Source organism: Hyperolius riggenbachi, chromosome 3, assembly GCF_040937935.1.
Source record: "Hyperolius riggenbachi isolate aHypRig1 chromosome 3, aHypRig1.pri, whole genome shotgun sequence".
NCBI lineage: Eukaryota > Metazoa > Chordata > Amphibia > Anura > Hyperoliidae > Hyperolius > Hyperolius riggenbachi.
In genome coordinates this window covers 222,267,442-222,292,040 of record NC_090648.1, presented here as the reverse complement: position 1 = coordinate 222,292,040, position 24,599 = coordinate 222,267,442, and the positions used below count along the sequence as shown (strand labels likewise).

General features: G+C 44.9%; 1 protein-coding gene across 2 annotated transcripts in view; it reads right to left on the bottom strand.

Annotated features, from left to right (window-relative positions):
- The window catches only part of CRABP1 (cellular retinoic acid binding protein 1), a 120,819-nt gene extending 96,480 nt beyond the window's left edge, over positions 1-24,339 (bottom strand). Inside the window, exons 1-2 of one of the 2 annotated variants that reach the window (XM_068272596.1) lie at positions 24,051-24,339; positions 19,086-19,170 (exon numbers count right to left, since the gene is read on the bottom strand). In XM_068272596.1, the coding sequence (XP_068128697.1) occupies positions 19,086-19,170; positions 24,051-24,065 (100 nt within the window). In that variant the 5' untranslated portion in view covers positions 24,066-24,339. Of the gene's footprint in view, positions 1-19,085; positions 19,294-24,050 lie in introns of those variants that run through there. The other variant, XM_068272595.1, reaches the window with a different exon arrangement.
- Positions 24,340-24,599: the final 260 nt, after the last annotated feature.

Here is a 24,599-nt window from a genome sequence, read left to right as displayed (position 1 = left end):
TCAAAGTCAGCCAACCCAGGTGTATCAAGCCATGAACCACACATTTTTTCAAATTTATGAGGAGCATCTCTGTGGGTGTAAATTAATTTTTTCATTTTTAGATAGTTATTCATCTGTAAAAGCCAATCATCAATTGTAGGAGGTGATGGCTGTTTCCACATGAATAAAATTAGTTTTCTAGCTTGGAACAGCGCTCTTTGAATCAATAGCTGAATATGGTCTGCCAAATTTGTTCCAGATACCAAGCCCAGGACACAGCTCTGAGCCGTTCTTGGAATGTTAGAGCCCGTTACCACATCTAGAGTATCGAACACTCCTTTCCAATATCTATGTAGTTTAGGACATTTCCATAGCATATTAAGTAAGTCACCATGGTCCCTACAACATCTGCACAAATAGGATCTGAGCGCAAACCCATGTCATATAATCTCTTTGGAGTCAAACAGTTCCTGTGTATAATATTTAATTGTGACAGCTTTTGAGTTGCATTTGTAGAAATTAAAGGAACTGACTGAAGGATATCCCTCCAATCCTCTTCACTTAAATCTCCCAGATCCTTTCTCCACCCAGCCAAACATTTAAGTGGAAATTTCTTAAGAAAAAAGGACAATACAAAAGCATAACAGGATGATATGAACCCACTTCTGGATGTAGACTGACTTATCATATTGGAGTGGGGGAGTGGGGGAAAGTTGTAAATTAACAGACAGTTTTTGGTGATTGAGAGCATGGGATAACTGAACGTAATGAAAAAACAAGAGGGGGGACTTAGGAGTTTCCAGTAGAGTAGCAATAGTGTCAATGGGGTGGAGTTGACCTTGATCCAAAATCTTGGAAAGTAAATTAATTCCCTTCCCAGCCCAATTTTTCAGGAACGAAAGCTCTTTTAAATCAAGTAGCCTATTATTATTATAAAGTGGAGAAAAAGAAGTCAAACCCTCAACATAAGATTTAGAGTTTCTGCTTTGAAACTCAGAGATTTTGTTGCTTGTGCTTCTAAGGACAAATAGATGGATTCAGAACCCAGGATTTCATTAAGTAGCAATCTGGAGGAGTCCAACAGATCCGTTTCGTGCCAACTTACTAGATGTTGAGCCTGTGCTGCTAGATAGTAAACCCTGGCATTAGGAACAGCCAACCCCCCCTCATCTTTGGGATATTGGAGATATTGTAATTTAATTTTAACTCTACCATCTCCCCAAATGAAGTCTCTAAATATTTTATCAATAGTTTTAAAAAGTTTTAGATGGAGCCATATAGGAGCATTGTGTAGGACATAAAGTAGTAGGGGCATTGTGACCATTTTAAGTAAATTAAAGTGAACCTTATGCCAGAAAAAAAAATGAGTTTTACTCACCTAGGGCTTCTACCAGCCCCCTGCAGCAGTCCTGTGCCCTCACAGTCACTCACTAATCCTCTGGTCCCCCGCTGCCAGCTAGTTTCGTTTTTGCTGACAGGCCCGTCAGGACTGGCCACGCGTAGCTTTTTCTGCATTCCCGACTGTAATTAGCACTATTGCGGGCCGCAACGCATACAAAAATACGCGTTGCCGCATATATATGCGTGCGTAATGCGGCAACGCGTATTTTTGTACGCGTTGCGGTCCGCAGTAGCGCTAATTACAGTCGGGAATGCGGAAAAAGCTACGCGTGGCCAGTCCTGACGGGCCTGTCGGCAAAAATGAAACTAGCTGGCAACGGGGGACCAGAGGATTAGTCAGTGGCTGCGAGGGCACAGGACTGCTGCATGGGGGCTGGTAGAAGCCCCAGGTGAGTAAAACTCATTTTTTTTCTGGCTTAAGTGTCTCTTTAATTCTTGCTACCGGGGATATTGGAAGTTTAGCCCAAGATTTAATTTTATGCCTTATTTTCGCCAGTATAGGGGTAATATTAAGCGTTTCAAAAGAACCTATATCAGGGGCAATGACTATACCCAAATATTTAAAAGAGGAGACTATTTGAATATCTGAGCAACAATCTGGCAGCAAAGGGGTCTGTCTATCGAGAGGAAGTAGACAAGACTTGCTCCAATTAACTACAAGGCCAGAAAAGTGTCCAAATTTAGATAAAGCATCCATGGTTGCTATAAGTGAGGGACCTAAATCTTGAAGAAACAGAAGCGTGTCATCAGCATATAATGCTACTTTCTCCTCCAGTTTACCAAACCGAAACCCCTTTATATCTGAACTACCTCTAATTAATTCTGCCAGGGGTTCAATGGCAATGGCAAACAACAAAGGGGAGAGAGGACACCCTGGCCTAGTGCCCCTTCCTAAATTAAATTTAGCTGATAAGGAGTTGTTTACCCTTAAACATGTTTTAGGTGACTTATATAAAATCTTGATCCACTTAATGAAATTGGGGCCAAAATTCATGAGTAAAGAGATATAACCATTCCACACTGTCGAAGGCCTTGGCGATGTCCAGGGAAAGGATTGCTCTGTCTCCTGAGTTGTCAGCAGGGAGCTGCATATTAAGATAAGCCCGGGGGATATTAAAAGCCGTAGATTTTGTAGGTATAAATAGTCATTGATCTGATTTAATAATAGTTGTTATAACTTTAGAGAGACGATTCGCAAAGACCTTCGAAAGAAATGGGCCAATATGAATCAGATTTAAGGGGTTCTTTACCAGGTTTTAACAAGAGAACCACTACTGCTTCTGTCATGGATGGGGGTAGAGCCTCTGCTTGGAATCTGTATTGGAAAGTGTCCAATAACTGTGGGAGAAGGGTATCTGAGTAACGTTTGTATACCCCTATGGGTAACCCGTCACTACCCGGGGCCCATCTCCTGTCTTTAATAACTTTTTTAGAGTTATCACCATAGTGATGAGGCTTGTCGTATTCAGGAAACATTTTACCTCAGGCAAACCTAAAGTTAACTCTTCTGTCTTTAAGTTAACTCTTCAATCCTTAAAATAACTCCAGAGTTAAAGACAGACTGTTTATTAAATGCGTGTGAAAATAACTACAGAGGAGGTAAATGAACTACAGATGCTGGAGATAATAAGGCAAGAGAAAACTTACCTCCACACAGTGAGAGAGTTATTTTATCTCTTCATTCCTTAAGTTACCTCTTCTGTAGTTAATTTACCTCCTCTGTAGTTAATTTACCTCCTCTGTAGTTAAGTTACCTCCTCTGTAGTTAAGTTACCTCCTCTGTAGTTATTTTCACACGCAGTTAATTGACAGCCTGTCTAGAATTCTGTAGTTATTTTAAGGATTAAAGGGAAGGTTCAGGGAGAGTGGAGGAAAAATAAAAATCAATTTCCACTTACCTGGGGCTTCCTCCAGCCCGTGGCAGGAAGGAGGTGCCCTCGCCGCCGCTCCGCAGGCTCCCGGTGGTCTCCGGTGGCCGACCCGACCTGGCCAGGCCGGCTGCCAGGTCGGGATCTTCTGCGCTTCAAGTCCTGGTACTTCTGCGTCCCACGCCGGCGCTCTGACATCATCGGACGTCCGCCGGGCTGTACTGCGCATACGCAGAACTACTGCGCATGCGCAGTACAGCCCGGCGGACGTCCGATGACGTCAGAGCGCCGGCGTGGGACGCAGAAGTACCAGGACTTGGAGCGCAGAAGATCCCGACCTGGCAGCCGGCCTGGCCAGGTCGGGTCGGCCACCGGAGACCACCGGGAGCCTGCGGAGCGGCGGCGAGGGCACCTCCTGCCTGCCACGGGCTGGAGGAAGCCCCAGGTAAGTGGAAATTGATTTTTATTTTTCCTCCACCCTCCCTGAACCTTTCCTTTAAAGAGTTAACTTAAAGACAGAAGAGTTAACTTTAGGTTTGCCTGAGGTAAAATGTTTCCTGAATACGACATGCCTCATCACCATGGTGATCACTCTAGAAACGTTATTAAAGACAGGAGATAAGCTTAGTGAATTGAGGCCATTGTCTGTTCATATCTGATCATTGTGGTTGTGTATGTATTCCTATTATATACATTTGCCTGCTAGATATTGTTCATTGTTGCTGTGCATGAGTTTAATGCACAGCATATTACTTTGTTTCATTACTAATAAAATCTCCATTATTGTTTATTCCTGGTTTTTCAGTTCTTTCCTAATCAGTGACATCTCTGCCTTGTTGCGGATTTCTGCGTTGCTCCATGTGCAGCGCACAATCTCCATGCAATTCATAACAGGTGGATTGCAAGTGAACTGTAGCGTAATCCACACTTATGACTAATTAAAGTTTTAAAATGTTGAGCAGATGAGGAAAAAAGTATGCAAAGTGCGGAGAACAGATAACAAGATTAATAGTTCAAGATTTGTCTCTATAGAAGCTGAATAACATTAATAAACTGCTGTCCTGTACTTGATACAGTCAAAAGTTTGAAGGTGGAAATTAACCTTTAAATTCAAAATATGATGACGGGATTCCGCAAGAGTTCCTATTTAGGGATAAGACTCTAGATATAATTGTTTATCTAATCACTTTGTTTGCACTTCAGGTTGGCTTTAGACAGGGTGCACTCTTGTCTCTGCGATACTGTGGGCAGTTTGTAGCTTTTTTGGCACTTTGTGAGCGTATTTCCATTAGTGTGTTTGTGTGTGATTTTTCATTTTAACTTGCGGTTTTTCATACCGTACAATTACAAACGCACATAATATGAAGAAAGCTGTCCATTTTTTACCACAGAAAAAAATGCAGACAAATGCAAAAAAAAACCAAAACATGATTCTCTTTAATTAACATATTTTTTGGACTATAAGATGCTCCTGGCCATAAGACGCATATAGGTTTAGAGCAGGTATGTCAAACCGGTCCTAGGAGGGCCGAGATCCTCACAAACTTTTGATACAGCTCAAATGAATTGATGGGTCTGAATCAGGAAAGGTGTGGTTTATCAGGTAGAACACATTCCTTTCTTTCTCAGTCCATCCTAAACACTGGCATGGATCTGTCCCTCCAGGCCTGGAGTTCGACACATGTGGTTTAGAGGATAAAAACCAGGGGAAAAAATATATATGTTACGGCCAGAACCCGAAGTTTGGCCACTTCTAGTTCTGGCCGGCCACTTCGGGTTTTGGCCGGCCAATGTGCGAAGTGGCCGCAACTTAGTTAAAGGAATACTATCGATGTATGCATTTATTTTTAAATGCTGTATGTTGTAGCACACATTAGGGCAAGTACTAGGATCAATTTTATTCCTCACACAGCTGTTCCTCTCAGCTGTAAAATCCTCCGTCAGTTTTGGCGTCAGTGTTGGATACAAAATGTATCTAATACTGAGGGCTCCCAGAGGGCTAGACCATGTCTCTGCAAAGGGGAGATGCTATCAACTCCTCAGTTTATAGTTTAATTATCACCTTGCTGAAAGAATCTTGTTGATATGGTGGTAAGGGGTTAAAGATTCTAGCAATGTGTGTTTATTATCTTTGCTTCTCTTGACTGATAAAGATACTAATAATGCTAATTGTAAACAGTGATCTGCCCCTCTCAGCAGCTTGTAAAGTGGATGCAGCCTGGAGTGTATCACCTCAGCAGACAGCCAGGCAAGCAGTCTGAGTGTAAACACAATAGCTAGTTATATTCCAGCAATATTCCAGCTCATTTAGTTACCTGTTACCACCTCAGATCAGCCTATTTCTCCTCAGGTCTCCTGCATGCTGTGAGTGACACAGTGAAATCTATTTGTGAGCTGTGTGACAGAGTAACCAAGCAGCTCAGGGTGACCCAAACTACTATGAGCTGTGTGAGAAATGAATTTTTAAGCAGGGATAGTGAGAGAGAGACCTGGGTGAATAAATAAAGTGCCCCAAGCACTAGTGGTAATGTGTACACTAATATAGAGTATTAAAAAAAAAAGTCGTTTCAATCGATAGTACTCCTTTAATTTAATGAAATTAAGCCGGCGGCAATGTAACAGATGAAGCTGCCGGCTTTTGCTCTGCCTCTCTCTCCTCCCCCCCGCCTCTCTCTCCTCTTATTATGGGCAGCCAGCGGGGACACGCGTGTCCCCTCCAGAGTCGTTTGTCGCGGCAGTGAATACTGCCGTTCTTGCAGAGCGGGTGCTGGCAGAAGCAATGTCTGCAGCCTCCCCGCTCTGCTTTCCTGTCACCACAAACGACTCTGGAGGGGGCACGCGTGCTGCCCATAATAAGAGAAGAAGAGAGAGGCGGAGGTGGGAGGAGAGAGAGGCAGAGCAAAAGCCGGCGGCTTCATCTGTTACATTGCCGCCGGCTTAATTTCATTAAATTAACGATACATTTGGCCGCTGCGCTGGGGCCAGAAGATACATTAATGTTACATGAATCATTCCATTTCTCACATTGGCCGCAGCGCAGCGGCCACTTCGCACATTGGCTGGCCAGAACCCGAAGTGGCCGGCCAGAACTAGAAGTGGCTAAACTTCGGGTTCTGGCCGTAACATATACACTAAACCTGGTACATCCATGGTGAAGGGGCATCTTGTGAATTATGCCCCCTTTGTACCTCTTGTGTCTCCCTGTGTCCTCCTCTGTCCCCCTTGTGTCCTACTGTGTCCCCCATGTGTCCCCCTGTGTCCTCCTCTGCAGGAGCACAGTACAGGGAGTCTCCGACATTGCGGCGGGTTGGAGGTTCATATTGACAGGTGTTCATAAGTCAGGAACTCTCTGTATTTGAACTATAAGATGCAGTGACTTTTTCCCCACTTTTGGGGGAGAAAAAGTGAGTCTAATAGCCCAAAAAATACAGTACATGTGCGGCAGTACACATTTCCTTATATGCAGCAAAAACACCCACAATTCTAACAAATGTGCTCTTTGCCTTAAATAAATATAATCGCTAGTTACTTGTTTTGAAGTGTGTTCCATTCATGTGCTGAGTATGCTTTTTTATAGTAATTACATTTCTGAATGAGAAAATAGAGCTTATTTACTGCAGTAGTCATTTCCTGCGTAGGAGCACAACAGCATTATTAAATATTGTTAAGATGTTCAGAACATGAGTATTTTTTTTCTAAAATGCAGCAAGCAAAACAAAACAAAAAAATGATGGGCAGCTCAGTCAGTTTGTTAAATGAGGTTGTTTATAAAGTGACACAAACCAAAGGGAAAATGGCAACAGCACAGTCAAACAGGAGCATGCATGCAGGGTGGGGATGTTTAGCCATTTAAGGAAGCAAAAAGTAGAGGTATACCACAGTACAAACATAGCAGGAATCTATAATCTAATAGAGAGACATTGTTTCCACATATTTACAAATACAGGTCCGTCTCAAAAAATTAGCATATTGTGATAAAGTTCATTATTTTCTGTAATGTACTGATAAACATTAGACTTTCATATATTTTAGATTCATTACACACAACTGAAGTAGTTCAAGCCTTTTATTGTTTTAATATTGATGATTTTGGCATACAGCTCATGAAAACCCAAAATTCCTATCTCAAAAAATTAGCATATTTCATCCGACCAATAAAAGAAAAGTGTTTTTAAAACAAAAAAAGTCAACCTTCAAATAATTATGTTCAGTTATGCACTCAATACTTGGTCGGGAATTCTTTTGCAGAAATGACTGCTCAATGCGGCGTGGCATGGAGGCAATCAGCCTGTGGCACTGCTCAGGTGTTATGGAGGCCCAGGATGCTTCGATAGCGGCCTTACGCTCATCCAGAGTGTTGGGTCTTGCATCTCTCAACTTTCTTGTAACAATAGGTGTCAGCTGAACAGATTTTCTGATTGTTGGTGATCTGCAGAATCACCAATAATACATGTATAGCAAAGCACAAGGCAGCTAATGTAGTATAGTGTTTGGTGTAACAGTAATTAGGATGAGCGGGTTCACCCGAGGAGCGGGTGACCCAGACAGTACTGCAGCCGGTGCTCGCTATTGTGCAGGTGAGTCAGACCGCGCTGCAGCCGAGAGTGTTGGAAGCACAAACGCAAGTAGAGGATAATACAACCAGAGCTGAAAAACTAATCACCTGTGGAGCAGGTGATTCAGGTAGTACTGCAGCCTAATAGTGTTTGGTGCACAGCACAAGGAGGAGTAATACAATTAGTACTGCACTAACAATCCCCTGTAGAACAGGTGATACGAACTGTATTGCAGCCTAGGCGTAGTTGATACAGAAGGTACTGCAGCCTAAGTGTAGGCAATACAGACAGTACTGCAGCCTAGGAGTAGATGATACAGACAGTACTGCAGCCTAGGAGTTGGTAATACAGACGGTACTGTAGTCTAGATGTGGATGATACAGACAGTACTGCAGCCTAGGAGTAGATGATACAGACAGTAATTTCCCTCACCAGTGGCTAGGCCCACTGGTGCGGGTAGTGAGGTCAGACAGGCAGAGTAGGCAACGAGCGGACAGGTACAGTACAGAAACGGAAGACTGGTTCAGCGTCAATAACAAGCAGGGGCGGCAACATGAATCAGATGGCTGAGGCACAGAATCGACAAACAGGGGGATAGTCAGAGGAAGCAGAAAGTCATAACAAATAAACAATGCACTAGTACTTTAAGCTATCAACAGAATCTGGCTAAGTGTGGATCCACGGCTCCGTCCGGTTCTAGCACACTTTGGGTCTGACTAGGGTCTGAGCGCTTTTTTACGATAGCATTTGCAACAGCAGACGAGGAGCTACTGACAGGCCTGTCCCAGGCACTCTCCTCCAGGTATCGCATGTTGGCCTTGGGGCCCCGGCCAGTGAGAGAGGTCCAGGGCCCCTGGCCATAGTGCGAACCAATCGTGTGTTTTTAAACGTTTTCTTTCAGCTCTAGGACATGGCGGACAGGTGAGCGGTTAGGGAGGGACCCCTGTGGGAGGGATGCCTGCACGGGGCGGTCCTGCTAGCGACGCAACTGACTAGGGTCTGAGCGCTAACACGACAGCATTTGCAACAGCAGACGAGGAGCTACTGACAGGCCTGTCCTATATATACCCAACCATGCTCCACAGCGCCGCCCCAGTCACTCAGCCAATCCGGACGCTGGCTGGAATCAGCTGACCGCGCGTCAGCTGACTCCCCTCCTAGATGCATAAAGGTCCTGTCGCTCGGGCTCGCGTGCATGTAGCCCTTAACCTGTGAGCAATAGAAGGACCAGGCAAAGTCTCAGCATGTAACCGCGCGGCAAAGGCCACTGGCTGATATGCGGAGATAGCCGCCATGCCGCTTGTCTCTGCGGCGGTATCTCCGCTATCTATTATAGTAACACCCCCCCCTGAGAAGTGGACTCCGGACACTTCCTACCCGGCTTATCCAGGTGCAACTCATGAAATTCTTTCCTTAAATCTTCAGCATGCATGCGACAACTCGGCACCCAAGTTCTTTCCTCCAGCCCCTACCCCTTCCAATGGACCAGGTACTGTATAGAATTCTGCACTAATCGAGAATCCAGGATCTTCTCGATCTCATACTCAGGTTGGTCGTCGACCATCACAGGGGGGGGGGGGAGAGGAATCCACGTGCACAGCAGGTTTCAACAGAGACACATGGAACGATCTCACGCCTCTCATGCTGGCTGGGAGATCAACCACGTATGTGACATCATTAATCTTCTTGGTGACAGGGTATGGGCCTATAAATCTGGGTCCTAACTTGGGTGATGGTTGTTTTAACGCCAAATGCCGCGTAGATATCCACACCATGTCCCCTGGGGAAAACTTCCACTATACAGACCGCCTCTTATCTGCCTGTTTCTTCTGAGTCTGGAAGGCTTTTCCCAAATTTCTCTTAACTGAACCCCAAATTTCCTTTAGAGCCCTTTGCCAATCTTCTAGGGCCGGGAAAGGAGAAGAAGCCACCGGTAAAGGAGAAAACTTGGGAGATTTTCCCGATACCACCTGAAAGGGGGAAAATCCTGAAGGTTCTTCAGGTTATTATGCGCGAACTCCGCGAACGGCAGAAACTTTACCCAATCTGCCTGTGCATCTGCCACATAACACCTGAGAAATTGTTCAAGAGACTGGTTAACTCTTTTGCTCTGACCATTGGTCTGTGGGTGGGAGCCTGATGAGAAGGAAAGATTCATACCTAACTGATGGCAAAAGGCTCTCCAGAATTTCTATACAAACTGGACTCCCCTATCTGACACCACATTCTCCGGAATGCCATGCAGCCGGAAGATGTGCTGAATGAAGAGATCAGCTAATTCCTGGGCCGAGGGAAATCCCATCAAGGGAACAAAATGAGCCATCTTACTGAATTTGTCCACTACCACCCAAATGACCGTCTTGCCCTCAGACCTAGGGAGTTCTCCTATGAAGTCCATTGACAAATGGGTGCAGGGCTCGCTTGGCACTGGTAAAGGTTGTAACATGCCCACTGGAGCCTGGCGAGAGGGTTTACTTCTGGCACATACTGAACACTCCCTCACAAACTCCTTACAATCAGATGCCAGTGAAGGCCACTATACACATCTGACCAAAAGATCCTGAGTTCGGGTGGCCCCTGGGTGCCCAGCATTCTTATGGGTATGGAATAATTGTAAGAGTTGTAGGCGGAAAGGGAGTGGAACGAACAGAACCCCCTCAGGCTTCCCTTCTGGAATATCCTGTTGATAAGGGCCAAGCGTAGCCATCCAGTCCTCCCAGGTCTCAGTAGCTGCCAACACCACCTTCTGAGGTAGAATGGTCTCAGGCTCGAAACACCTGGATAGAGCATCTGCCTTGACGTTCTTGCTACCTGGTGTATACGTTATAGTGAATCTGAACCTTGAAAAGAATAACGACCAACGGGCCTGTGTCGAGGACTAAGCCTCTTGGCCCCTTCAATGCTGTTGGCTGATGGTGTAATGGTTAAGGGCTCTGCTTCTGACACAGGATACCAGGGTTCGAATCTCGGCTCTGCCTGTTCAGTAAGCCAGCACTAATTCAGTAGGAGACCTTTGGCAAGTCTCCCTTACACTGCTACTGCCAATAGAGCGCACCCTAGTGGCTGCTGCTCTGCTCTGGCGCTTTGAGTCCGCAAGGAGAAAAGCGCAATATAAATGTTATTTGTCTTGTCTTGTCTTGTCTACTCCAAGTTCTTATGATCTGTATAAACTGTAATTGTATGTTCTGCCCCTTCCAGCCAATGGTGTCATTCTTCAAAGGCTAACTTAATGGCCAAGAGCTCCCGATTACCAATATTGTAGGTCCTCTCAGCTGGAGAGAATCTACGTGAAAAGAAGGCACATGGGTGTAATTTGCCTTGAAGACCAGAGCGCTGAGACAACACAGTCCCAACTCCTATTTCAGACGCATCGACTTCCACAATGAAGGGGAAGGTGACATCCACGTGTCTCAGGATGGGAGCGGAACAGAACAACTTTTTCAAAGTGACAAAAGCTGACTGGGCCTCTGCCGACTAGTGATACGTGTCACCCCCCTTTTTAGTAAGACTGGTGAGGGGTGACACTACAGACGAGAAGCCCTTGATGAACTTCCTGTAGTAGTTGGCAAAGCCTAGAAATCTTTGGAGTGCCTTCAATCCCACCGGTTGAGTCCACTCCAAAACAGCAGAGACCTTTGCGGGATCCATCGAGAGACCAGAAGTGGAAATAATATACCCCAAGAATGGCACCTCCGTGACCTCGAAGAGGCACTTTTCCAACTTCGCATACAGTGAATTCTGTCTTAATTTCCGTAGAACAAATTTAACATGCTTTCGATGCTCTGTCACATTAGATGAGAAAATTAGTATGTCATTAAGATATACAAGCACGAATTTTCCCAAAACCTCCCTGAAAACCTCATTGATTAATTCCTGGAAAACGGCCGGGGCGTTACACAACCCGAAGGGCATAACCAAATACTCGTAATGCCCGACGGGCGTGTTAAACGCCGTTTTCCATTCGACACCGTCTCTGATGCGTACCAGGTTGTATGCCCCTCGCAGGTCTAATTTGGAGAAAATGCTGGCATTGGTCACCTGCGTGAACAAATCGTCTATCAAAGGCAACGATTTTTCACTGTGATCTTATTTAGACCTCTGTAGTCAATACAGGGTCTAAGCCCTCCGTCCTTCTTCTTTACAAAAAAAAACCCAGCTCCAGCTTGCGACCGGGAGGGACGGATTAAGCCCTTGGCCAAATTTTCCTTAATGTACTGTTGCATTGCCAGTTTCTCAGGCCCAGATAAATTATACAGATGGCCTCTAGGGGGCATAGAACCGGATCTTAATTCTATAGGACAGTCATAGCTCCGGTGAGGTGGAAGTTTATCTGCAGATTTAGGACAGAATAATCCGCAAATTCTGTGTCCTGCATTGGCACCCCTTTAACCTGAATCTTGGTGGCGCAAACAGCAACTCTCTCCAAACAATGATGATGACAATGGGTAGACCAGCTCTGTAGCTGACCTGACGCCCAGTCAATCTGAGGGGAGTGGAGTTGCAACCAGGGCATGCCAAGAATGATAGTAGAGGTTGCCATATGCAAGACAAAGAACTGTAATTTTTCTTTATGTAGCACCCCTATATTGCATATCAGCAATGGGGTCTGAGACAGAGGCTGTCTACACTGTAGCGGAGAGTCATCAACTGCCGTAACCACAATCTGCCGGTCTAACGGGAGCAAGGGAATCCCCAATTTTTTCTCAAAATCTATGTAATTGGCTACAGAGCCGGAGTCTACAAAGGCGTGGTCTGACCCTCCCAAGTGATGGAGCAGGGGAGGAGCAAACGGTTATTGTTTAGAGGTATTGACTGCTCGCCTAGGGTATTACCTCTCACTACACATAGGTGGCAGCGTTTCCCGACTTCTTAGGACAGTTTTGGACAATGTGACCCTGCTCCGCACAGTATAGACATAGTCCTTCTGACCTTCTGCGATTCTTTTCCACTTGTGTCAATCTAGAATGTCCGATTTGCATCAGCTCGTCTGGAGATGACGAGGGTGGAGGAGAGGCGTAGGAGACAGATCTTACCGTGGTTTTACCACGGGTCTGTTTCTGATAACGCAGGCGGCGATCAACCCGCACTGCCAAAGAGATTGCTTCGTCTATGGATTTGGGTTCGGGATGTCCCAACATCAAATCAGAGACTGCATCAGACAACCCTGACAGAAAACAATCTAGTAATGCATACGTCCCCCATCTAGCTGACACAGCCCACTTTCTAAACTCTGCAGCATAAACCTCCACCGGATTACGACCCTGCCTGAGAGTTTTTAGTCTCCTCTCAGCAGTAATCGCAATATCCGGATCATCATATATAACGGCCATGGCCTTAAAAAACTCCTGAACTGAGGATAATGCCTCATGCTCAGAATGAAGACTATACGCCCATGTCTGCGAGTCTCCTGACAATAGAGTCTTAATAAACGTTATCCTCTGGCTCTCTGAACCAGACAAGTTAGGCCTTAACTCAAAATAGGATAGCACACGATTCCTGAAATTCTAAAAGTCAGATCTATGCCCTGAAAACTTCTCGGGTACAGCCATGCGTAGATCTGTAACTGGAGGAGATCGCACTGTATCGACAGCCGTTTGAAGTACCCTGAATGTCCCAGACAGTTGGGTGATCTGAGTCTGCTGGGTATTAATCACCCCGGTGAGATTATTCACCGCGGTAATCAGGACTTCAACTTGGCTGCGTAGTGCATCCATATTGTTTTGGTCTGCTGTTCTGTAACGATAGGTGTCAGCTGAACAGATTTTCTGATTATTGGTGATCTGCAGTATCACTAATAATACAGATACTATACCTGATTATATGGTGATCTGCAGAATCACCAATAATACAAGTATAGCAAAGCACAAGGCATCTAATGTAGTATAGTGTTTGGTGTAACAGTAATTAGGATGAGCGGGTTCACCCGAGGAGCGGGTGACCCAGACAGTACTGCAGCTGGTGCTCACTATTGGGCAGGTGAGTCAGACCGTGCTGCAGCCGAGAGTGTTGGAAGCACAAACGCAAGTAGAGGATAATACAACCAGAGTTAAACAACTGATCACCTGTGGAGCAGGTGATTCAGGTAGTACTGCACCCTAATAGTGTTTGGTGCACAGCACAAGGAGTAGTAATACACTTAGTACTGCACTAACGATCCCCTGTGGAACAGGTGATTCGAACTGTATTGCAGCCTAGGCGTAGTTGATACAGAAGGTACAGAAGGTACTGCAGCCTAAGTGTAGGAAATACAGACAGTAATGCAGCCTAGGAGTAGATGATACAGACAGTACTGCCGCCTAGGAGTTGGTAATACAGACCGTACTGTAGTCTAGGTGTGGATGATACAGACAGTACTGCAGCCTAGGAGTAGATGATACAGACAGTAATTTCACTCACCACTGGTGCGGGTAGCGAGGTCAGACAGGCAGAGTAGGCAACGAGCGGACAGGTACAGTACAGAAACGGAAGACTGGTTCAGCGTCAATAACAAGCAGTGTCGGCAACGTGAATCAGATGGCTGATACACAGAATCGACAAACAGGAGGATAGTCAGAGGAAGCAGAAAGTCATAACAAATAAGCAATGCAATTAGTACTTTAAGCTATCAACAGAATCTGGCTAAGTGTGGATCCCCGGCTCCGTCCGGTTCTAGCACACTTTGGGATCTGACTAGGGTCTGAGCGCTAACACGATAGCATTTGCAACAGCAGACGAGGAGCTACTGACAGGCCTGTCCCAGGCACTCCCCTCTAGGTATCGCATGTTGGCCTTGGGGCCCCGGCCAGTGAGAGAGGTCCGGGGCCCCTGGCCATAGTGCGAACCAATCGTGTGTTTTTAAACGTTTTCTTTCAGCTCTAGGACATGGCGGACAGGTGAGCGGTTAGGGAGGGACCCCTGTGGGAGGGTTTCCTGCACGGGGCGGTCCTGCTAGCGACGCAATCTTGCGATGGCGTCCAACTGAAGCCTCCCACCTGAATGCTAATGGCTGCTAGATGTGGTATGGCAGGTAAAGGGTATATGATAGTGCATCCTGATTGGCTGACGAGCACCTGCTGACCACTTTAAATGTACCTGGATGCATGTACTGCTGTGTTCTATTGCTTGTGTGTGTTGAAATTAAACTATATATACCCAACCATGCTCCACAGCGCCACCCCAGTCACTCAGCCAATCCGGACGCTGGCTGGAATCAGCTGACTGCGCGTCAGCTGACTCCCCTCCTAGATGCATAAAGGTCCTGTCGCTCAGCTCGCGCGCGTAGCCCTTAACCTGTGAGCAATAGAAGGACAAGGCAAAGTCTCAGCATGTAACCGCACGGCAGAGGCCGCTGGCTGATACGCGGAGATAGCCACCATGCCGCTTGTCTCTGCGGCGGTATCTCCGCTATCTCTTACATTTCTCTTCACAATATCCCACAGATTCTCTATGGGGTTAAGTTCAGGACAGGAGGAGAGTTGGCAGGCCAATTGAGCACAGTAATACCATGGTCAGTAAACAATTTACCAGTGGTTTTGTCACTGTGAGCAGGTGCCAGGTCGTGCTGAAAAATGAAATCTTCATCTCCATAAAGCTTTTCAGCAGATGGAAGCATGAAGTGCTCCAAAATCTCCTGATAGCTAGCTGCATTGACCCTGCCCTTGATAAAACACAGTGGACCAACACCAACAGCTGACATGGCACCCCAGACCATCACTGACTGTGGGTACTTGACACTGGACTTCAGGCATTTTGGCATTTCCCTCTCCCCAGTTTTCCTCCAGAATCTAGCACCTTGATTTCCGAATGACATGCAAAAGTTGCTTTCATCCGAAAAAAAGTACTTTGGACCACTGAGCAACAGTCCAGTGCTGCTTCTCAGTAGCCCAGGTCAGGCGCTTCTGCTGCTGTTTCTGGTTCAAAAGTGTCTTGACCTGGGGAATGGTTCAAAAGTGGCTTGACCTGGAGAATGCGGCACCTGTAGCCCATTTCCTGCACACGCCTGTACACGGTGGCTCTGGATTTTTCTACTCCAGACTCAGTCCACTGCTTCCGCAGGCCCCTCAAGGTCTGGAATCGGTCCTTCTCCACAATATTCCTCAGGGTCCGGTCACCTCTTCTAGTTGTGCAGTTGTCACAATCTGCATCTGCTGGCAAATCCATGCCTGAACTAACTTTGCTTCACCAGCAGATGTCACCAGCCTCCTCCATGAATCTGCAACCTGAACTTTCCTCTGCCCACCAGCAGAGGGCGGACTTTCTGGATATCTCTCCACAGACAGGGAGGAGGCCTGGACTGTCACATGGTCTATCAGCATGGCATTTAAGCCACACCTGAACACTCACTACTTGCTAGCTCTTTGTTCCTGGTTCTAGCCATCCTGCCCTGAGTTCCCTGTTCCTGGTAATATTGTTCCTTGATTCCCTGCTGCTACCACCTCTTATTAATGAAGCTGCAGAACTGTGATTACTACAGCAGATTGAAAAAGCTGCAAGTAAAAATGAGGTCATAATTATGGGCGACTTCAACTTTCCAGACATTGACTGGGGTATTGAGGCTACCCATTCTGGTAAAAGCAGCAGATTTCTGGCAGCACTACAGGACAATTACTTGACTCAAATGGTAACGGAACCAACTAGGGGGAATGTGTTACTGGATCTGATCATTTCTAATAGACCAGATAATGTATCAAATGTGCAGGTTCAAGAACATTTGGGAAATAGTGATCACAACATGATAACGTTTGATCTGGTGACTGATAGGCCACGGGGCAGCGGGACCACTAAAACTATGAATTTTAGAAAAGCAAAGTTCAATCAAATTAGGCAGGCACTAAGTTTGGTGAACTGGGATAATGTACTACAAGGGAAGGACACTGAAGGGAAATGGCAAGCTTTTAAACGTATTCTCAATCAATATTGTAGTATGTATATCCCATATGGAAACAAAATGTCTAGGAATAAAAAAAGGCCTCTATGGATGAATAGAAAGGTTAGGGATAAAATGAAGAGGAAAAAGAATGCCTATAAGGTCCTAAAACAGGAGGGGACTGAGGCTGCACTAAGCAATTATAAGGAGTGCAATAAAAATTGTAAAAAAGAAATTAGGCTGGCAAAGATCGAAGCTGAAAATCAAATCGCTAGGGATATCAAATCTAACCCAAAAAAGTTTTACAAGTACCTCAACTCTAAAAAAAGAAAGGTTGACTGTATAGGAATCCTAAAGGATGAGGGTGGGAACTAAATGGTGGATGACCAAGGTAAGGCACAGTTATTAAATGCTTTCTTTGCTTCTGTCTTCACAAAGGAAACAGCACTGTTGCAAATTACAGAGGCAGAAGAGTCTCAATCTTCTAACTGTAATATTAAATACTAAACGCAGGAAGAAGTAAAGGCAAGACTAAATAAATTAAAAATAGACAAGGCACCTGGCCCGGATCGCATGCATCCTCGAGTCCTAAGAGAATTAAGTTCAGTTATAGCTAAGCCCCTTTATCTTATCTTTTGTGACTCTCTTGCAACTAGCAGAGTCCCAGTGAATTGGCGTACAGCCCACGTTTTCCCATTATTTAAGAAGGGCAAAAAATCTGATCCAGGAAATTATAGACCTGTAGGCTTAACATCAGTTGTATGCAAACTATTTGAGGGGTTACTAAGAGATACTATACATGACTTCATAGTAGAAAATAATCTTATTTCTCAGCATCAACATGGGTTTACTAAAGACAGGTCCTGTTTGACTAACATGCTCAGCTTTTATGAGGTAGTGAATGCTAATATGGATATTGGGAATGCTGTAGATGTGATATACTTGGACTTTGCAAAGGCCTTCGACACTGTTCCCCACAGAAGTCTGGTGCAAAAGTTGAGGATGCAAGGACTGGGGAAGAGTTTGTGTGCTTGGATAGGGAACTGGCTAATGGACAGAAAACAAAGAGTTGTGGTTAATGGATCGTACTCAAAATGGGAGATTGTTAGCAGTGGGGTCCCACAGGGGTCTGTACTGGGTCCAGTGCTCTTCAATTTATTTATTAATGACCTAGTAGATGCAGTAGTGAGCAATGTTGCTATTTTTGCAGATGATACAAAATTGTGCAGAATCATCAACTCTCAGGAAGATAGTGTCATATTGCAACAGGATCTGGATAGGATGGCTATATGGGCACATACATGGCAGATGAAATTCAATGTTGACAAATGTAAAGTCATGCATTTTGGTCGTACCAATGGTCTAGCACCATACAAAATAAATGGGATACAGTTGGGAACATCAAACTTGGAGAAGGACTTAGGAGTACTCATCGACAACAAGTTAAATAATCGTACTCAATGCCAAGCCGCTGCAGCTAAAGCGAACAAAATTTTGGGATGCATTAAAAGGGAAATAAAAACTCGAGATGCTAGCATAATATTGCCCCTGTTTAACTCTCTAGTAAGGCCACATCTGGAATATGGAATTCAGTTCTGGGCACCACATTACAAAAAAGATATTGCAGTTTTAGAGCAGGTGCAGAGACGAGCTACAAAATTGATACGTGGGATGGAAGGTCTCGCTTACCAAGAAAGGTTAGATAAACTGGGTTTATTTAGTCTAGAGAAAAGACGCCTTAGAGGAGATCTAATTAACATGTATAAATACATCAGAGGGCAATATAATGGCTTGGCGGATGAGCTTTTTGTCCCTAGGCCTTCTCAAAGGACTAGAGGACATGAGCTGCGCATGGAGGAAAAACGTTTTAGCCATTTATTTAGGAAAGGGTTCTTTACAGTAAGAGTGATTAAGATGTGGAATGCATTGCCACAGGAAGTCGTTATGGCAAACTCTATACCTGCATTTAAAGGGGGCTTAGATGCTTTACTTGCGTTGAAAGACATCCATGGCTACAATTACTAGGTTATGCCTAATGATGTTGATCCAGGGATTTTATCTGATTGCCATCTGGAGTCAGGAAGGAATTTTTCCCTTTTGGGGCTAATTGGACCATGCCTTGTGGGGGTTTTTTCGCCTTCCTCTGGATCAACAGGGGTATGTGGGGGACGGGCTGGAGTTGTACTTTGTACTGGTTGAACTCGATGGACGTATGTCTTTTTTCAACCAAAATAAATATATGTAATATGTAATATATATGTAATATATCCACAAATATCAAAGTAGGCCCCACCGAGACATGTTCCATTGAAAGTAACATTGAGAACGTCACATGCTTGCCTAGCATTACAGGTAAAGTTTCTCTGTAGACAACTCTTGGTTTTATTTCCCCACACGAAAGTCACCGTGGATCCCCTGTATCGGTTACTCGAATACCTGAAGTCCATGCATTAACGCCACAGCTTTCCAACCACACGATACCAAGGATTCCAAGGACAATGCCATAGACATGGAGATCAATCTGCAAAAAACCCAAACAAGTGTGACTTATTCTTGCAAATAACATTTTTCCTGTGGGATATATTCCCACTTTTCCTGTTCTGGCCTCATTACCAGCAGAGTTCGGTCCTTGCCTACTGCAATCACATCTGCTAGAGGAGGCGGTCCTTGGGGATTCTGGCCCACATTTTAGCTCCAACATTTACTGTATTAGTAGAACCAAATATATTCATCACCCTTTACTGATGGGCTTCCCTCTCTACAAATAAAGGAATTAGGGTCCCTTTACACTTAATCAGCTGCTGTTAACTGTAATCAAAATAACAACTGATGTACAGTCCAGCGTCCGTGTCCCCCTATGGCCTCTTTCACACTATACACTGAAAAAAAAAATTGAAGTCTTTTCACAATGCATTGCCATTTGGGGAAAAAACAACAAAAAACAAGAAAAAACAAAAACAAACAACAACAAAATTGTATGCGTACTAATGCATACCAGTGCATTAAGTGTAAAAGGGCCCTCAGGAGAACCTGGGCTATACAACTCTTTGGCCTGTGTATACACAGTGTCCTCCCCTAAAAACTTTAATCCATCCTCTCTCCTCTTCCAATAATCAACTCACTATTTCCCAGGTTAATCATGATCACTTTAATTTATTCTTGATAGTCAGAGTCAATTACTCCTCCTATCACTATAGCTCCTTTCTGAGCAAAACTGGATTGGGTAGCTATTTGCCCATAATGTTAGTCAGGTATTTTACATCCTATACCTGTGGGAATGGTTGTAACCTGTGAGGGGTTAATGATAACAACTTCTAAAGCATGCAAATCCAACCCAGCTGATACAGGTTTTCCCCTATATGGAGCTACCGCATCCTTATGCATTTTTCAATAAGAAATCATTTCTACTTTAACCACCCCACCAGCTAGTTTCTGGTATAAACAAAAATCTGTTATCTTCACAGTTTGTTTGTATTATTCTAAACTAGCATATGCATACATTCTAGCATCTTTAACAGAGGTATTCTTGAACATATAATACACTCTATATCAGTAAGGTCTCAAAGCAAACTTCATACAATTCATTAGAAACAACTCAATTCACACTTCATCATCAACACATTCTGCCACTTCATGTCATTCAGCTAATCAGTACAACATTCAACCCTAGAGAAACCAGGCATTTCTCTTCAAGACAAACAAATCTCATTTAGTATCTAATGACCTTAGCCCGTTTAAAAAAAACAAGCTAGGCCTTTCGCTGCGCATGCATGTGCCCGCTGTGCACATGCACCCGCCACGCGCGTGCCCTCATACACCGTTGCGCACACGCCGGCCGCCTCTGGCCTTATCCTCCCTCAACTTTTCCCCAGTGTTTCTGCACCCCTCCCTGCACATGTGCAGTGCTAAAAAAACAAAACAAAACTCTGAATAGACGCAGAGACACAGGCATATTATATAAAAAGGTTTTTCAGTCTAATTACGCAATATTTTCATGCTACATTGCCATAATAGACTTCACAATTCTATTTCTTTCACACAGTCTCATCTAATCTAGCTTTCTTAGCTCAACAGGTAAACAATTTCACTCCTGCACAATTATAGCTAGAAACCAGGGGAAAAGTTGCTGGCACAGATGTCACCGTGACATCATAATCACATTTAACCCTGTAACCAAAAAGTGAGCATTTGCAGGGATTTGGAAGTTCTAGCAAAACCCAGCACAACACACAGTGCTGCACCAAACACACAACGCACACACACACAAGAAAGTTGCTTTACTATTTCTCACCTCTTTAACTATTTATTTTATCAAACAAAATGCATGTCCCATGAAGTAAGAGTTAAAGGTCAATATTTTTTTTACAGCATGTACTCCTGAATGAAAAATAATGCTTGCCAAGCACCCCCAGCTGAGGAGAGCAGCATCTCAAACACTCACTGGCTCGCACACATTCCTTAGGAGCACTCACCGCCCATGCACAAATGCATTTTTTTAAAACATTCCCCTATGCATTCAATTAAACAAAACCAGACATATGAATACATGATTAATCAGCACTCGCTATAACAGATTTATCATATAAAGCATTCACTAGAAACAACAAAGTTAACCCACCTGTCTTGTCCAGATTATTATTATTATTATTATTATTTAGTATTTATATAGCGCCGACATATTACGCAGCGCTGTACAGTGTATATATATATATCTTGTCACTAACTGTCCCTCAAAGGAGCTCACAATCTAATCCCTACCATTGGCATATGTCTATATTATGTAGTGTAAGTACTGTAGTCTAGGGCCAATTTTTTTAGGGGGAGCCAATTAACTCATCCATATGTTTTTGGAGTGTGGGAGGAAACCGGAGTGCCCGGAGGAAACCCACGCAGACACGAAGAGAACATACAAACTCTTTGCAGATAGTGCCCTGGCTGGGATTCGAACCAGGGACCCAGCGCTGCAAGGCGAGAGAGCTAACCACTATGCCACCGTGCTGCCCGATTATATTACCATTTCAACTCTGCCAGTGCAGTCGGATACTGTCACTTTAAGAAATTTGCTTTACATGTTTAAACACAGCACTGCAAGTTTATACTCCGAAATCTATGCAACAAAGATAGACTGTATTAAAAACCGTAGTAGTAAGAGCTGAGATTCACTGTCAGGTTACTCTCTGTCCCTTTTTCCCATCCCTATTTTATCATCAAAAATATGGGGTTTTCCTTAAAGGACTTACGAGGCGAAAATGCTAAAAAAAGTAAATTACCTGCCTCATCTTTTATGGCACGGAGGACGCCGTCCGCACCCTCCGTGCCGATCCGCCGGGTCCCCCCGCTCATTAGCCCCCCGGGCCGGCTGCCGACCCCACGGCCCGGGTCGGGCTCTCCTGCCACCCGCAATATGGCCGCTTCCTTTGGCCGCGGCTGCGCAGTCCGCCTGGCCGCGAGTGCGGCTGCGCAGCTCTAGGGCCAGCCCCCCTGATCCACGCTACACGTAGCGTGGATCAGGGGGGCTGGCCCTAGAGCTGCGCAGCCGCACTCGCGGCCAGGCGGACTGCGCAGCCGCGGCCAAAGGAAGCGGCCATATTGCGGGTGGCAGGAGAGCCCGACCCGGGCCGTGGGGTCGGCAGCCGGCCCGGGGGGCTAATGAGCGGGGGGACCCGGCGGATCGGCACGGAGGGCGCGGACGGCGTCCTCCGTGCCATAAAAGATGAGGCAGGTAATTTACTTTTTTTAGCATTTTCGCCTCGTAAGTCCTTTAAGAGGGATAAAAACAGCAGTAACAACCTAAAGAAAGTTCCCAGCTATTCCTAATCTTTTCAAATGGAACAAAATACATTTGTGCTAAACACTTCTAAAAAACAAAACAAAAACAACAAAACAAAAAACAATTACTGCACTAAACCTGATATACTTATATCAAACCCAGTTCAATGCACATTGTCCTATTTCTTGTGCAATGATCAGTGGCAGAGTTTGGCTTCCTTTTATTTACAGAAACTCCCTGCTCCACTGATAACAATCTAAAATGTGTCATCACAGGAGCCTCTTCCCCAGCTACTTCCTCCAGTACATTTATTTTACCAGCTGCAGATTCTATTACATGTTGGTATTTATCTGCAGCTGCCTATGATGACACTTGTGCAACTATCACTCTGTCATCCTACTCTAGTTCCTTTTTCTAACAGGAATACCCTCAAGTAATGCAACATTGAGGGTTTCTGATTCTTTCAACTTACACAATCTTTGTTGAAGCTTTCTATAAGCTGTCAACAACATCCCACTATGCCGCCCGAGAGCGACATCATGCCCCGCCTTAACAGGGCCCCCCTCTAGAGTCTTATCTACATCTAGAGAGAGCAACAACTTCACCCGCTTCAACGGGGAACCCCCCCTAGAGTCTTATCTACAACTAGAGAGAGCAACAACATCACCCGCTTCAACGGGGAACCCCCCCTAGAGTCTTATCTACATCTAGAGAGAGCAACAACATCACCCGCTTTAACGGGGAACCACTATATTCCAGCATCAGGCAGCGTCCCTCAACCTCAAGTTGAGCTTGTTCCGCCTTTTCTTGATCCTGGAACGCCTTCTGCAATCGCTTGTGCACACCACGATATGCAGAGGCCAACACCCAGCTCCTTCTAGCTGGGGTAACTGCATCACCTACCTTGGCAGGGAGTTTCTCAAGTACTTGAACTAAATCAACCGGTTCTGATTCTTTCAACTGCTTATCCCATGATTCTACCAACCCATGGCTAGCTAATTCTACTGCTATAATATTATACGGAGACTCGGTCCAGCTGGGGATCTCCGCAGGTTCTTTTAGGCATTTGGCCTTTTTCTTAAACATATTGCCTTACTTTTGGCACACTGCCAACTGGGCGTGGCTTTGACCAGAGGTGCCCCTCAACTTCTAGACACCAATGGTCAAACTTCCCACAGGTAAATTTTGCTTAGTTCAAAAGATATCTTGACTTGAAACTAAGTGGGAGGAGCTATCGACTCCAAACTTTGCCCACACCTGTAATCTGTCCTAAAATATATATGTATCAAGTATCAAGTCAATATACCATACGGGGCAATTTTACAAAGATTTAGATTAATTGCCCCACTAACTGGCAAAATGCCAAATTTTGCAAAATTACACCCAGAGACCCACAGAATCACAGGCAATATATTTCAGAGGTCAAAGGTCATCCTCGTCGCCATTTTATGTATTGCTATGTTTTTGGCGTTGCTAAGGCCTCACACTCGACTCACACCAGCCTACAGGCCGGGTAAATACATAGCTTACAACTTCACACTGTATTAGGATATTTATTCAATTATTTACATTATTTACAGGTATAGCAGTGAATCATAGATAAGTAATAGAGTAAAGAATCAATACATTACCGGATATTGCATCATCACTCCGTATCGGGGGACCAGCGATCGTCAGGAGGCAGCGAATACACAACATCACACAACTCGTCAGTAGTGGAGAGTCCCATCAGAGCAAGGGAAATCTCTCTGTCTTATACTCATAGCTCCACCCATTTTCCCTATTGCATTCTGGGGATGCTCAGGCATGAGCTTCACTACGATTGGATGACTTATAGTCAATATTCTCATGAACAGGACTAGTTCTGGTTAAGTCCCGTGTGAACGTGCAATTCCTGAAACAGTTAATTCAGGGTTACGTGCTTATTGCAACATACTGTTATATAACCATATCACGTGCCACGCATGCTCAGTACTTGTTTGCAGAGGGTTTAGTCGACCATCAGCCTATCCACAACTTGGAAATATGATTCATCCCTCGTGATCACCGCGTGATCGCAGCGCAAACAGCATGTTTTCATAACTTGTAGTAACCTCTTGGTCTGTCCATGGTTTTCTATGGAGAATGGTTCATCGCTACTTTAAGGCTCAACACACACCATACAATCTTGATTGTTCAAT